This window comes from Mandrillus leucophaeus, unplaced genomic scaffold (assembly GCF_000951045.1).
Source record: "Mandrillus leucophaeus isolate KB7577 unplaced genomic scaffold, Mleu.le_1.0 Scaffold555, whole genome shotgun sequence".
In the NCBI taxonomy this organism is placed as follows: domain Eukaryota; kingdom Metazoa; phylum Chordata; class Mammalia; order Primates; family Cercopithecidae; genus Mandrillus; species Mandrillus leucophaeus.
The window spans coordinates 585,410-598,987 of NW_012105975.1; the positions used below are offsets into that span (position 1 = coordinate 585,410).

The 13,578-nt window shown below is 36.8% G+C and overlaps 1 protein-coding gene across 4 annotated transcripts in view; it reads right to left on the reverse strand.

The window, feature by feature from the left end:
• Positions 1-13,578, reverse strand: part of PSMD1 (proteasome (prosome, macropain) 26S subunit, non-ATPase, 1) — a 128,044-nt gene that overhangs the window by 5,423 nt on the left and 109,043 nt on the right. For 3 of the 4 annotated variants that reach the window (XM_011998082.1, XM_011998080.1, XM_011998079.1), the window contains 4 exons: positions 5,890-6,059; positions 3,965-4,057; positions 2,321-2,407; positions 1,586-1,732 (listed from right to left, as the gene is read on the reverse strand). In XM_011998082.1, coding sequence (XP_011853472.1) covers positions 1,586-1,732; positions 2,321-2,407; positions 3,965-4,057; positions 5,890-6,059 — 497 coding nt within the window. The remainder of the gene's footprint in view (positions 1-1,585; positions 1,733-2,320; positions 2,408-3,964; positions 4,058-5,889; positions 6,060-13,578) is intronic. The other variant, XM_011998081.1, reaches the window with a different exon arrangement.

Below are 13,578 nucleotides of genomic sequence, written 5' to 3' on the forward strand. Positions count from 1 at the left end.
GTGTGTGTGTGTAGGGCTATACCTTCAACAGGACTCCTCACTTCTTCCTTGCACAGACGTAGGGAGTCTTTTAATTCATAGGTGGACCAACTGCTATAGCTATCTCTGACTTAATTTGAGCAAAGGCTTAGCAATCATTTAGTACTAATGATCACAGTACCACCTACTGTGGTACACCAGTGTGCTCATATGGCCTCATGGCATTGAGCATGTGCCTTACTATCTTACTTCATAATGATCAAAAACACTAGTTATTTCATGTGCTTAGAGTATGCACTAGTTGTGTCCTAATACATCTGTACTGGATTCCCATGCTACTGGCAAGATAAGTTTATAGACATAGTTAGAATATGTTCTCTGTAAAACCGCCACTGAGATGAACCAGGTTGCAGATGAGACAGTGACTGCATTAAAGGTATCCATTGATGATTCTGTTCATTCATTTAACACTACACAGCAACTACTATAGATCAGGCAGTGCTACAGATTAGCATTTACCATTGTTTTAGGTGCTTTACATGTAACAACCTATTTAATCTCCACAACATCAACAGAAGGTAGGTAGCATTACCATATCAATTTTACAGATGAGGAAACTGAAATACAAAGATTAAATGACTTGTCTTAGTCACACAGCTAACAGTAGAAATAAAAACCCAGTTATGCCAAATTCCAGCTCTAAACCACTACATACACTATCTTGCATCCCTTGGCTTTATCTCTTCTAGCTGATAAATTAGTCAGGTTAAGACCCCGGCTCACAATTATAGGTAGGAGTTGTCTTTGACCCACCATCAGGTTGATAAAAATAAGTTTACTCTTGTATAAGGATAAGGATCTAGAAACCGAATCTCTGACATTTTAGACAGATCTAGCATCAGGATGTCTTGGATGGGTCTACTGATGACCCCCTAGTTTTTTTACAAGAACCTGGAAGATAAAGGCAGTATCACGTGAGCTCATATTTCTGATAAGCATTTGTTTCTAACATGAAACACTCTGTCTTGGAATAAATTAGATTCCATGAAGATCCTTTTCTAACTAAAATGCAAGGCATTTATGACAATGGTGTAATAAAATAGGAAAAAAAAAAAGACAGTGGTGTAATTACCATAATAATCAACACTTATTGAGCAGTCCCAAGTCTTGTTCTCAGTGCTTGTTCAATCTGTGCCTCATTTCTGAGTCAGGGATGGTAATCTCTATTTTATACTAAAGAAAACTGAGGCAGAGAGAGATTTAGTACCTGGCCTAAGGCCACTTAGCCTGAACAGTATACTCAAGATTCAAATCCTGTATGCTTGGCTGTAGAGTCTATGTTCCTAATCACAATGCTGTATTAGGAACTCCTACGTCGTATGTCTGTGGTAGAAGACAGGAGTTTGTAGGGTTACACAGGGAAAAGAAAAATTCTCCCAAATCTATATGAAATGGAAAATGACATGCTCTCTTTTGTTAAATAATTTCTTAGAACTAGTGAGCTTGCTCCAATGCTTTGGAGATTCATCATTCTCTATCGATATTCTATTGTCCTGTGGATTAATATTCCACTGGTATATACAGCTAAGAGCCACTGGTAACTTACTGGTTTGAAAGGCTGGTATCTACAGGTCTCTGGCATGGTTAGGACCTTAAGCTGGGCAGGCATAACTCGGGCTGGGTTATCCAATAACTGGAAGTTTGGCTCAGGTTCTTTTTTCTTCTCTTTTTCTTCCTTTTTCTCTGCCTCATCCTATAAAATAAAATTTAAAAAAAGCTCAATAGAAGTTCATTTCTGTTCCACAGAACTGAGTAACATCTGAAGTTTACTGAGCAGCTATACGGCACAAGAGGTAGTGGTAGGTAGTAATGGAAGTACAAGTAAAGTGCTATCAGACTCACAGGAGGGAAAAGTAACTCTGCTTAGAAATGAGAATGGTATTTGACTTGGTTTTAAAGGAAAAACAGGTTTTTCTACCAGCAGAGATCAGAAAAAGGTCTACCTAAACAAATGATAATCCCTTTGCTTGAAAGGGTCTTTCTTTCTCCTACCCTCATCATCTTGTCTGTGAAAAACCTACTTTGCCCTTCAAAACCTGTATTTTAATTGTCATTTCCTCCAGGAACTTTTTACTGATTTGTACCCTTCTATTCTTCCCACAAATGGATATATTTTCTAGAGTTTCTTTCAAGTACAATTTGATGATTCTACATGCTGGGAACAGGATAATTATTTGAAGGAAGCTAAGAGCAAGGTAGAATAATATTCAACTAAGGAAGAATCTCGACCATGACAGAGACAGAGATACTTCAATCCATATGACTACCAAGTTATACCTACCACTTCCATTTTCTCCTCCTCCTTTTTTTCCTTTTCTTTTTCCTTCTTTTTAGCCTTGGCAGTTATAGATAACACAGCAGTAGAAACCTAGGAGAAATGAACAGGGTAAATTGTTGCAATCCCTTATGGACATACAAACATGCAAGCCCTAGAGAACTCAGTCCTACAACACTATTCTACTTCCTAGCAGTAAGTATTTTTTATATATATATAAAAAAATAAAATATATATAAATATAAAATCAAATTTTATGTATATATGATTTTATATATATATAAAAAAATAAAATATATATAAATATAAAATCAAATTTTATGTATATATGATTTTATATATATATAAAATCAAAGAATAAAAGGGAAAACTAAGCAGGACATTTATTGAAATAATTTACTACTCTTGTCATCAAGTGAATCTTTAGTTCTTGGAGGCTTGTGTCCAATATAACTCTTCCCTTTTTTGAACTGTAGCCTACCTTGGATATGAATTTGCTATCATGTACTTCCAAAATTGAGATTTGAGGGTGCTTTTTGCTTTATGGGAAAGCAATGGGAAATAGAACAATTTCCTTCAGTGCTGGTTGTAGAGATATTCTCTCTGGACTACATGTCTTACAATGCCAATACACAGTGTGTGAGTGGTTAGTCTGTATTATTCTCCTTCATGGGTCTCACTGAAAACAAAGGTGAAAAGCTGCGCAATACTGGTGTAAAAGTTAACTGTTTCAGACCCAAAGGAGGGTCTGAAACATAGCTGATGAAACAAGATGCTGTCAAGGATATTCCTTAACTGCCACCCTCAAATTTGGTTAATTATCCTTACTTACACACAAAATTTACAGCAAATAATCAACAACTGGCCAATATGAAAATTATCACGAGAGAAAGAGCCATTTTCCTACATATAAGGTATCAAAAAAGTATAATTTTACTGAGTAAAACTTTATGGGCAAGTACAAGTCTTTAATGTATTATTCTTTGATTTAATACAGGAGTGTCCTCACATACACAGTTGGTAGGAGTATAAAGTGATTATGTCCATTTTGAAAGGCAAATTAGTTAATAACTATGAACATAATGTGCATTACTTTTGATCAAGTAACCTCACATCCAGGATTCTAACCTACAGATACACTCACACAGTGCACAAATACATGTGTATAAAGACTTTCAATTTCAGGCTCACTTGTGTAGGGGTAACAAATGAGAAATAACCTTAAATGAATATCAAAGAAAAAACTGGTAAAACAAACAGTACTACACACAGTAAAGGCATTGTTTTGCAGCTCTGGGAAAAAATGGGATCTGTATACATTGAAAGTTTTAAAAATAAAAAAAAATATATGGTTAATGTGAAAACAACAAGATGCAGAAAAGTATGTAGAGAATAATTCTATTTGTGGTATAAAAAGTACTGACATGTGCAGAGAAAACCTTCAGAGGGATTCAGAAGTTGTGACTCCTGTGACAATGAGACTTGGATGACCAAGAGACAAAAAGGACTTTTACTGCATATTCTTGTGTAATGTCAAATGTTAGCATAAGAAGTTACTCTTAAAACATAAAACATATTCAAAGAAAAAGTAAAATACTCAGTGGCCTATATGTAAGTACAAGTGCTGCTTAAAAGGAACAAAGAACCTACCTTTTCCTTTTCTTTTTCTTTTGGTACTTCCAGAGGGGCAGGATATGCAAATGTGGATGGTTTACAGTTCGATTTATACTGAACTTTCGGCATCTGAAGAAATTCCATTAAAATAACATTGGCTTTAAGTATTCTGTGCTCTCCACAAACATACAGATACAAAAGGAGACCAAAGTTTTAATGCAGGCTATATGTTCAACTATGTTATGACCCCTCTCTGAAAGGCATGTCTTCTTCTACTGATTTAGTTTTTAGGTTCTTTACAGAATTACCTGCAGTTCTCTACACTTTTCTTAATCTCTGTGCCTTTGAATGGGCATCCCTTTATCTTTACGAACAAACCAACCTGCTTCAATGGGTAAGTCCTATTCATGGTGTGAGCATCAGATCAACTGTTCTCTCCTTTGTAAAGCATTTGATGGTCTATCCTGCATACAAACTGCCATTTCCCTTCTTTGTACCAGACTAATAACTTACACTAGCCTGTATAATCATGCCTTGTAAGAGTCTAACATGAGCCTAATAGAAAGTCAGCTTTACATTACCTACTGACCAGTTTTAAAGTTTTTTGGTCTGAATTTTTCCTTTCTTTCTTTCTTTCTTTTTTTGAGACAGAGTCACTCTGTTGCCCAGACTGGAATGCAGTGGTGCAATCTCAGCTCACTGCAACCTCTGACTCCCGGGTTCAAGCGATTCTCCTGCCTCAGCCTCCCAAGTAGCTGGGACTACAGATGTGCACAACCACGCCTGGTCTGAATTTTTCTCTATTTACCCAATCTGCATTGATGGAGGATGATAATAAACACCACCATAAGTCAAGGAAACTTATCTTCTCCATCCCATTTTCATTACAAAGAGTAAAAACAGCAATCATAAAACTGTTTGGCAGAGAATAAAATAGGTTATACAGGATGTTTAATTACAATGAGGGATTGGGAAACCAAGGGATTCTTGTTCTGACAATAAAGCTCCTCAATATTTACAAATGTGAGCAGTTTTAATATCAAAACACTTAACAAAGGATAACTGGCTGTACAGCTATACTGAAAAATCAATACAAAGAAATATTCTATTTTTACCAGTCAGTTTTAAGCCTAAAACTTTTCCACTCTCAAAATTTAGTAGAACATTTCAACAGTGATGACCAGATGTAAGAGTTATTTAAAGGTCAAAAAGCCTTTTGACTTTTAAAGAACAAGAAGATGAATCATCAAGTCACAGGACTAAGAAAGACCTGAACACAAACTCCATTAAAAAAATATGACTACAAATGTGATGTCAGGGCATGCAGTGCCTTAAACTTCTGACTTAAGCGAGCAGTTTCATTCCAACAGATTCCCTAGCTCTTCACTGTTGGTCTTGTTTTCTGCTTCTACCAAAGGGTCATCCTCCTATTTTGCCTTTTCCCTTTAGTAATAATTCTGTCTTCCATCAACCACTTGAGTATCAGATAACTCTGAAAAACTAAATCTGAAAGATTTAGTTTAGGTTCGCATTCTTCCTTGCCCAGACTACTACAATAGCATTGTAATGAGTTTCCACTGATACCAAAAAGATCTTTCTAAATGGAAATCTCATGTCCATTTATCATCTGAAATCCTTCAACAGTTCCAAGCCTTTAGTATTAAACAAAATTCATCAGATTGGTATATAAAGCCTCTTCATATCTTTATATTTAGCCCCCGTGCACACCATTATTTCTCAACTAATTACTTGAGGTTACACAGCTAGTAAGGAAATATGATTTTCAAAACTTTCAATGACATACTCCATTCAAAAAGTTGATGATTCAACTTGAAGGGAAAATATTATAAGATGTTAAACTCATCTTTAAAATTTAATGGAAATCCTTGCAAGTGGGTGGTAAATATGAATAAGATACGGTGAATAGGAAATACTACAAAGCTGAGGTCTCACAGACATACCTTTAAGTCCTTGTTAAGGCCAATGACACAGGTAGGAGTATAAGCCAATGACAGGAAGTGTGAAAGAGGAAACCAGAACCAGAACTGGGTAAATACAAGGACGCCAACCACAGAAGGCATATGAGTGTGACCAGTTCTGGACTGTAAGGAGATTGTGACATTATGACCACCTGTAGAAAAAGAGAGAAACCATGAACAATAATAATATTGTCCTATTATTATAGTAGGACAATAATAACGATATCTTTCTTTTTCTTTTTTTTTTTTTTAAAGAGACAGGGTCTTACTGTTACCCAAGCTCGGGGTGACAGAGTGAAACACTGCACCCAAGTGCAGCTGCACGATCATGGCTCACAGAAGCCTCGACCTCCTGGCCTCAGGGGATACTCCTGCTTTAGCCTCCCAAGTAGCTAGGACTACAGGTGCGCACCACCACACCTGGCTAACTTTTAAATTTTTTGTAGAGATGGAGGTCTCACTATGTTGCCCAGGCTAGTTTCAAACTCCTAGCCTCATGTGATCCTCCCGATTCAGCCTCCCAAAGTCTTGGGATTACAAGCAAGTGAGCCACCACACCCAGGCAATAATAAAGATTTGTAAGTGCTGCAGTAGGGAAACATCTGGTGATGATTTTAAAAGCACAATTCATATGTGCAGTCTAATATGCAGTTCTTGGAATTAGTGAGTTATCCAGGCTCTGCAAAATTGGAAGTATACTTTTAACTGGATTCAGCACACATCTAGATTTACTTTCTCTATAGGCAGGCGTTTTTCAAAAACTAGCCCTCAAGGGTATCAAAACTGTGATGCTAAATTAAGTATTAATCTGCATTATGTATTGGTTTTTCATGTGCTAATAAAAAGTAAAGTTTTAGTATATACTTTTTGCACACAATAGCAGAGGCAAGCATAGATATTGTTTGCTTAGTTTTACTCTTTCTGCTTCAATCATATGCAAATACATATTTATAATATACTTACACATTTATAAAAATTTATATAAAACAGTAAAGAATATGTTCTGATTCTTGGTCTTTTAGGTGCTAAGCAGCATAAACATCAGATTTTTGAGAAATATCCCTTACAAATTATGAAGATTTATATGCAGCTACATAAAAATCTAAGAAAGCACTGAGCATTACCCTGTGAATTATTAAACCACTTAAATTGGTGGGAGGAGCTCTGACATTAACTAGCCCTGTAACCACAGACAAAACACTTTATTTCTAAGTCCTTTTCTCCCATTAGCAAAATGAGGGGTTGAATTTGAACACTTGAACTAGAAAAAGAAAACTTAACTTCTAACCCTTGATTCAACTGAAAATTTTCTAAGGAAACACAGTATGTAAAAGAATGAAATCAGAGCTGCTTCTGTTTAATCAGAAGTTTGGACTGCTGGGAGAATATATGGCCTGGAACCAGGGGTCCCCAAATCCTGGGGCTGTAGACCTGTCCATGGCCTGTTAGGAACCAGGCCGCACAGCAGGAGGTGAGTGGAGGGCACGTGGGCATTACCACCTGAGCTCTGTCTCCTGTCAATTCAGCAGTGGCATTAGATTCTCAAAGCAGTGTGAACCTTATTGTGAACCGCGCAGGTGAGGGATCTAGGCCGAACGTTCCTTATGAGAATCTAATGCCTGCTGATCTGAGGTGGAAAAGTTTCATCCTGAAACCACCCCACCCTTCTCGTGGAAAAAACAATTGTCTTCCACGAAACCTGTCCCTGGTGTCAAAAAGGTTGCAGACTGCTGCCCTGGACTATTACTCTACAGAGTGATAAAGTTTGAAAGCCAGTGAACTAGAGCTAAGATCCAAGTCATCAGTTGGGGAGAGCTGGTGAGTCCTTGTAAGGCTGAGATTCTAGGAGGCTATGAGGGATTACAAACTCAAATGCCTTTAGGAACGAGTCAAGTAAACAAAGAAGGAGTAAGTGGGCTGGGAGCAGTGGGGATTGAAGCAAACTGGAAAGTACATGTCCTATTTAAAGAGAACTTGTTACTAGGGGTGTAGGTCCAGGGTTACTAGGTCATTTTGTTTTTAAAATTGAAGCAAACTGGAAAGTACATGTTCTATTTAAAGGGAACATCTTACTAGAGTGTAGGTCCAGGGTCACTACGTCATTTTGTTTTTAAAAGTAGACTCTGGATTTTGACCAAAATCTTGCAAATTTTGTTAGGCAGGCAAAACAAAATACACCATTGTCAGATTTGGCCCATGTGCTAGATGGTAACAGTGTTAGTGCTGGATCACAGAACTTTGAAATGCAAGTATCTTCATTTAAATAATATATCCTATAAAAATGGGGCTTGTCTGTGCCTAACCAGGGCCTTAACTTGAATTCCAGCGTGGATTCCTGTTGCTCACATTTCTCTTCTCTTGATCTCAGTGTTTTACAGGCACCTTCACATTTTGCTTGGAGTCAAGAACCAAACACTGACTTGACTTTACTAAACCAAATAGCATTTTAATTTTTATAAGAATCAGGGTTCTACTGTTCAACCAAATAACCTAGATTTTCTTAATACTCCACTATAGATATTTAAAATTTTCATCTGAAAAAAAGGCCAGGTATACTTTAATTTTGTTTTTCCAATAGAAATGAATTATATACATTTATTGTCTACTTGTACTCTTCCCTATGCTAACCCCCCTTCACTGAATGCTTACTATATATTGAGGATTGTTAATGACATACTGGAAAAGATCCTAAGGAGACTCCAGTCTCACAAAGAAGACAGATAATTCAATAATTAAAATAAGACATGAAACTATTATGATAGCTATAAACCCGGGTGCTAGTGGGAGCATTTCACTAAGACATAGTAACTAACCTGGGATGGAAGCTGGGGAGGGCAGAAGAGAGGAAAAGGATGCCTAGCTAACGTGCTATCTGATCTAACTTTGAAGCTGAATTTCCTTTTAGTTCAATGAAATCTATCTTCTTCGAACTTAGAAGCTAAATTAGTCCTTTGTTCTAACATTGTGAGATTTAATAAACAAGGTAGAGTTTATCATATTGATAATTTGCAGTTTAAAAAACTTCAATCATCTTTATCTTCAGCTTTTCTCCCTGAAGAGACTGAATCACTGAGTGAGTTCTCATAAACTTCAACTTCATTCCATCCCTTGAAGTTGCTCTCTCTAGACTTTTCTCTACTACCAGTAATTTTCTTTTTCTTTTTTTCTTTTTTTTTGAGACGGAGTCTCATTCTGTCGTCCAGGCTACAGTGCGGTGGCGCAATCTCAGCTCACTGCAACCTTCACCTCCCAGGCTCAAGCGATTCTCGTACCTCAGCCTCCTGAGTACCTGGGAATATAGGCATGCACAACCATGCCCAGCTAATTTTTGTATTTTTAGTAGAGATAGCATCTCACCATGTTGGCTAACCTGGTCTCAAACTCCTGACCTCAAATGATCCACCCGCCTCAGCCTCCCAAAATGCTGGGATTACAGGCGTGAGCCACCAAGCCTGGCCTACTACCATTAATTTTACTGAGAGAAGATCAAGACTGTAAATTCTTCTAATGCAGTTACAGCATGGTGTTCTACAAGGATAGGTTATTAAAAAGTGAAAAAAGGACATGAGATTAATTTTATGCTCATAACAGTGAACACTACAGTATACAACTTTTATGTAGGGTTGGGTATGGTGGCTCACATCTGTAATCCCAGCACTTTGGGAGGCCAAGGTGGGTGGATTGCCTGAGATCAGGAGTTCATGACCAGCCTGGGCAACATGGTGAAATCCAGTCCCCACTAAAATACAAAAAATTCGCCAGGCGTGGTGGCGTGCACCTGTAGTGCCAGCTACGGGAGAGGCTGAGGCAGAATTGCTTAAACCTAGGAGGTAGAGGTTGCAGTGAACCGAGACCATGCCACTGCACTCCAGGCTGGGTGACAGAGTGGGGCCAAAAAAACCCAAAAAACAAAAAACTTTTATGTAATAAATGTCTAAAGCAAAAATTGTTATAAATAAAGAGAAATAGAAGCACCAAAACTTGATTGGTCCACAAGACAAACAGATAAAGCAAAAAAGCCCCAAACAAAGAAAAAAAAGAAGGAAAAAAAAAAAGAAGAAAAAGAAAAGATAAACAGAGGCTGAAAGAGGAAGGAAGGAGAACACAGTGGGATGACTTGTAGTAAATCTGGCAGAGAAGAGGCGAAACATAGAATTATCCTTCCCCAATTCTTTTTTCTTAATATGTAATTTCGTTTTTATATTTTTAATTAAAAATTTATTTTTCTTTTTTTTGTATTGTTCCTTGCAGAGCAGGGCTACCCTACAGGTAGTGTGCCCAGAGCAGACTCCTCCAATTCGTAACTAGTAACCCTAATATTGTAAAAACCAGCAAAAAACTGTGGTAGTGGTGAACAAACAAGTGAAGGGGTGCAGTCTAAAATCATACACTTTAAAAAGTGGCAGCTAAAAGAGAAAAAAAAGATTACAGAGCAGTAAAATGCTATCCCTAAATCTTGTTTTAACTACTCACCACCAAAAGAAGTAATCTGAAAAGGCTACATAATGTATTCTTCAAACTATGAGAATCTGGAAAAGGCAAAACTAAAACTGTGGAGACAGTTCAATTAGAATGAGTAGTAAGTTCAGGAGATCTACAGTACAGCATGATGACTACAGCTAATAATAATGTACTGTATATTTGAAAATTGCTTAAAGAGATCTTAAATTTTTTCATAACAAAAAATGATAAGTATGAAAGGAGACAGATATGGTAATTAGCTTGATTTAACTATTTACTATATATATTAAAACATCATGTATACAGTATGTACAATTTCTATCAACCACACCTTAATAAAATAAAAATAAATTTTTTAAAAAGAAAAAGAATGAAAAAGGGGACATCACCACAGATTCCACAGACATTGAAAAAGTAAGAGGATATTATAAAAAACTTTCAGTAAATTCATAACTTTATTTACTAAAACAAAATAAAATAAAACCATGGAGATAGTAAAAAGGTCAGGGGCTTATGGGGAGGGCAAGGAGGGATGAATAGGTTAAGCACAGAGAATTTTTAGGGTAGTGAACCTATTTTATATGACACTGTTATGGTAGATACATGTCATTAAAGATCTATCAAAACCCATAAAATGTACAACATAAAGAGTGAACTCCAATGTAAACTAGGGACTTTAGTTAATAATAATGTGTCAATATTGGTTCATTGATTGTAAGCAAATATACCACATTAACACAAGATGCCAACAACAGGGGAAATTGGAGGGGCAAAGGGGACATACGGAAACTCTGCATTTCTTACTCAATTTTTCCTAAAAATTTTTAAAAGCCCAATTAAAAAAAACTTAATTATTGATAAAATCCAGCCAATTAAGTGTCTAGACTTAGTATAGATAATCTAAGAATGAAAAAGCTGCAATAAAAGAAATGGGCACTGAATCCATTTAAATATGAAACTAAGACCATACAATTGTACGAATTATGATTTCTGAACACAATGTAAATATCACAAACTGTTGACAACATAAACACATAATATAAAAATATTGGAAGGTAGTGAAGAATGAGAAGGGAGAAACTATGGATATCCATATATGTAGTTTGTAAATGGGAGGGAATCAATACCATCTAGAACTGAAATGGTTTTTACCTAAAATATTTATAGAATATTTTCTTTATCTATAAACAGCTGCAAGGAAATATTTTTTAAATTAAAAAGAAAGAGAAAAGTAAACTATGCCTCAATATTAAAATTTTAACCAGAAAACTCTCAACTTCTTGGAAAATAAAAACCAACCAAACAAAAAACTCCATTAGACAAATAGGTTAAGAGAGGAACATTTGCCCCCAAAATTTAGAAAAGAACACCAAAGTTATAAAATAGCAAATAATAAAGATAAGATAAAAAATAAAGAATTTACAAAAAAAGAACAGAGTAAGTACACAAATAGAGAAATTACTGGCAAACCTAATAAAGAAAAAAGGATTAATCAAATTAGAAAGGAGATGTGGATTTTTTTTTAAAGAAAGAGGCCATATGAGGGAGATTATCTAAAATTATAAAAGGACTCTGAAAACTGTAGTATGATTAAAACACTCTCAGCAAGTAGAAAACCCAACAACATTAACAACAAAAATTTATGACAGTCATCAAATAATGGCAGCTTCTTTTCCTGATCTCCTTCACTACAAATATATACACATTCCTAGTTGACTGAGGAAAGAATGACTGCAACAAATAAGGCTAACAGTGTTTTTCTTAGAAGACAATGGCTAATAAATGTGGAAAAAATGCTTCCTTAATAATAGAACTACTATTAAAAACCTTGCAATGTTATTCCTCACCTTTCAAATTAGCAAAAATAAAAAGGATTATATTCACATGGATAGGGTACATCAAGAAAAAGAACCACATAGTTGAACAATGAAGTATGTATATGCTCTTCTCCTCTGATCCTATTGAAAGGTCACCAATAATAACGTTAAGGCATATGTCAAATGAACTCCAAGTCTAAGGAACTAAAGCACACCACTCTATCTTTTGAAACAGACTATGGTATTATAGTGGACAGTGAGAATTCTGGAGCCAGATGGCACAGCGTGCTCTGTATGCATTCATTAGGTAAATATTCAATTTATTTTATAAGTGATTTGGCTGCTACAATTTATTTAAAATATGTTTTCCTCAAAAATGATTCAATGTCAACTTGTTTAAAATTCATATAATACTAAGAAAATTAAAGGAAAAATAAATTGGCTGGGCACAGTGGTTCACATCTATAATCCCAGCACTTTGGAAGGTTGAGGTGGAACACTGCTCGAGTGCAGGAGTTCAAGACAAGCCTGAGAAACAGTGAAACCCTTAGTGAGATCCTATCTCTATAAGAAGTGTAAACAATTAGTTGGGTGTGGTGACATATGCTTGTAGTCTCAGCTACTTGGGAGGCTGAGGCAAGAGTATTGCCTGAGCCCAGGAGGTTAAGGCTGCAGCGAGCCATGCTCATGCCACTGCACTCTGGCTTGGGTGACAGAGTGAGACTCTGTCTTAAAAGAAAAAAAAACAAAAAACCAACCAACAGTCACTTTACTAAGTGATAGGCACTGTCACCACTTTCAGTGTCACCAGGCTGGAGTGCAGTGGAGCAATCGCGGTTCACTGCAACCTCTGCCTCTCGGGTTCAAGTGATTCTCCTGCCTCAGTCTCCTGAGTATCTGGGATTACAGGCCTATGCCACTGCTCCTGGCTAATTTTTTTTTGTATTTTTAGTAGATGGGGTTTCACCATGTTGGCCAGGCTGGTCTTGAACTCTTGACCTCAGGTGATCCACCTACCTTGGGCTCCCAAAGTGCTGGGATTACAGACGTGAGCCACCGTTCCTGGCCAACAGCCTGCACTCTTTTTTTTTTTTTTTTCTTTGAGACCAAGTTTTGCTCTTGTCCCCGCTGGAGTGCAATGATGTGATCTTGACTCACCACAACCTCCATCTCCTGGGTTCAAGCAATACTCCTGCCTCAGCCTCCCAAGTAGCTAGGATTACAGGCATGTGCCACCACACCCAGTTAATTTTGTATTTTTAGTAGAGACGGGGTTTCTCCATGTTGGTCAGGCTGGTCTCGAACTCCCAACTTCAGGTGATCCACCTACCTCGGCCTCCCAAAGTGCTGGGATTATACACGTGAACCACCATGCCCGGCCTGTACTTTTTTT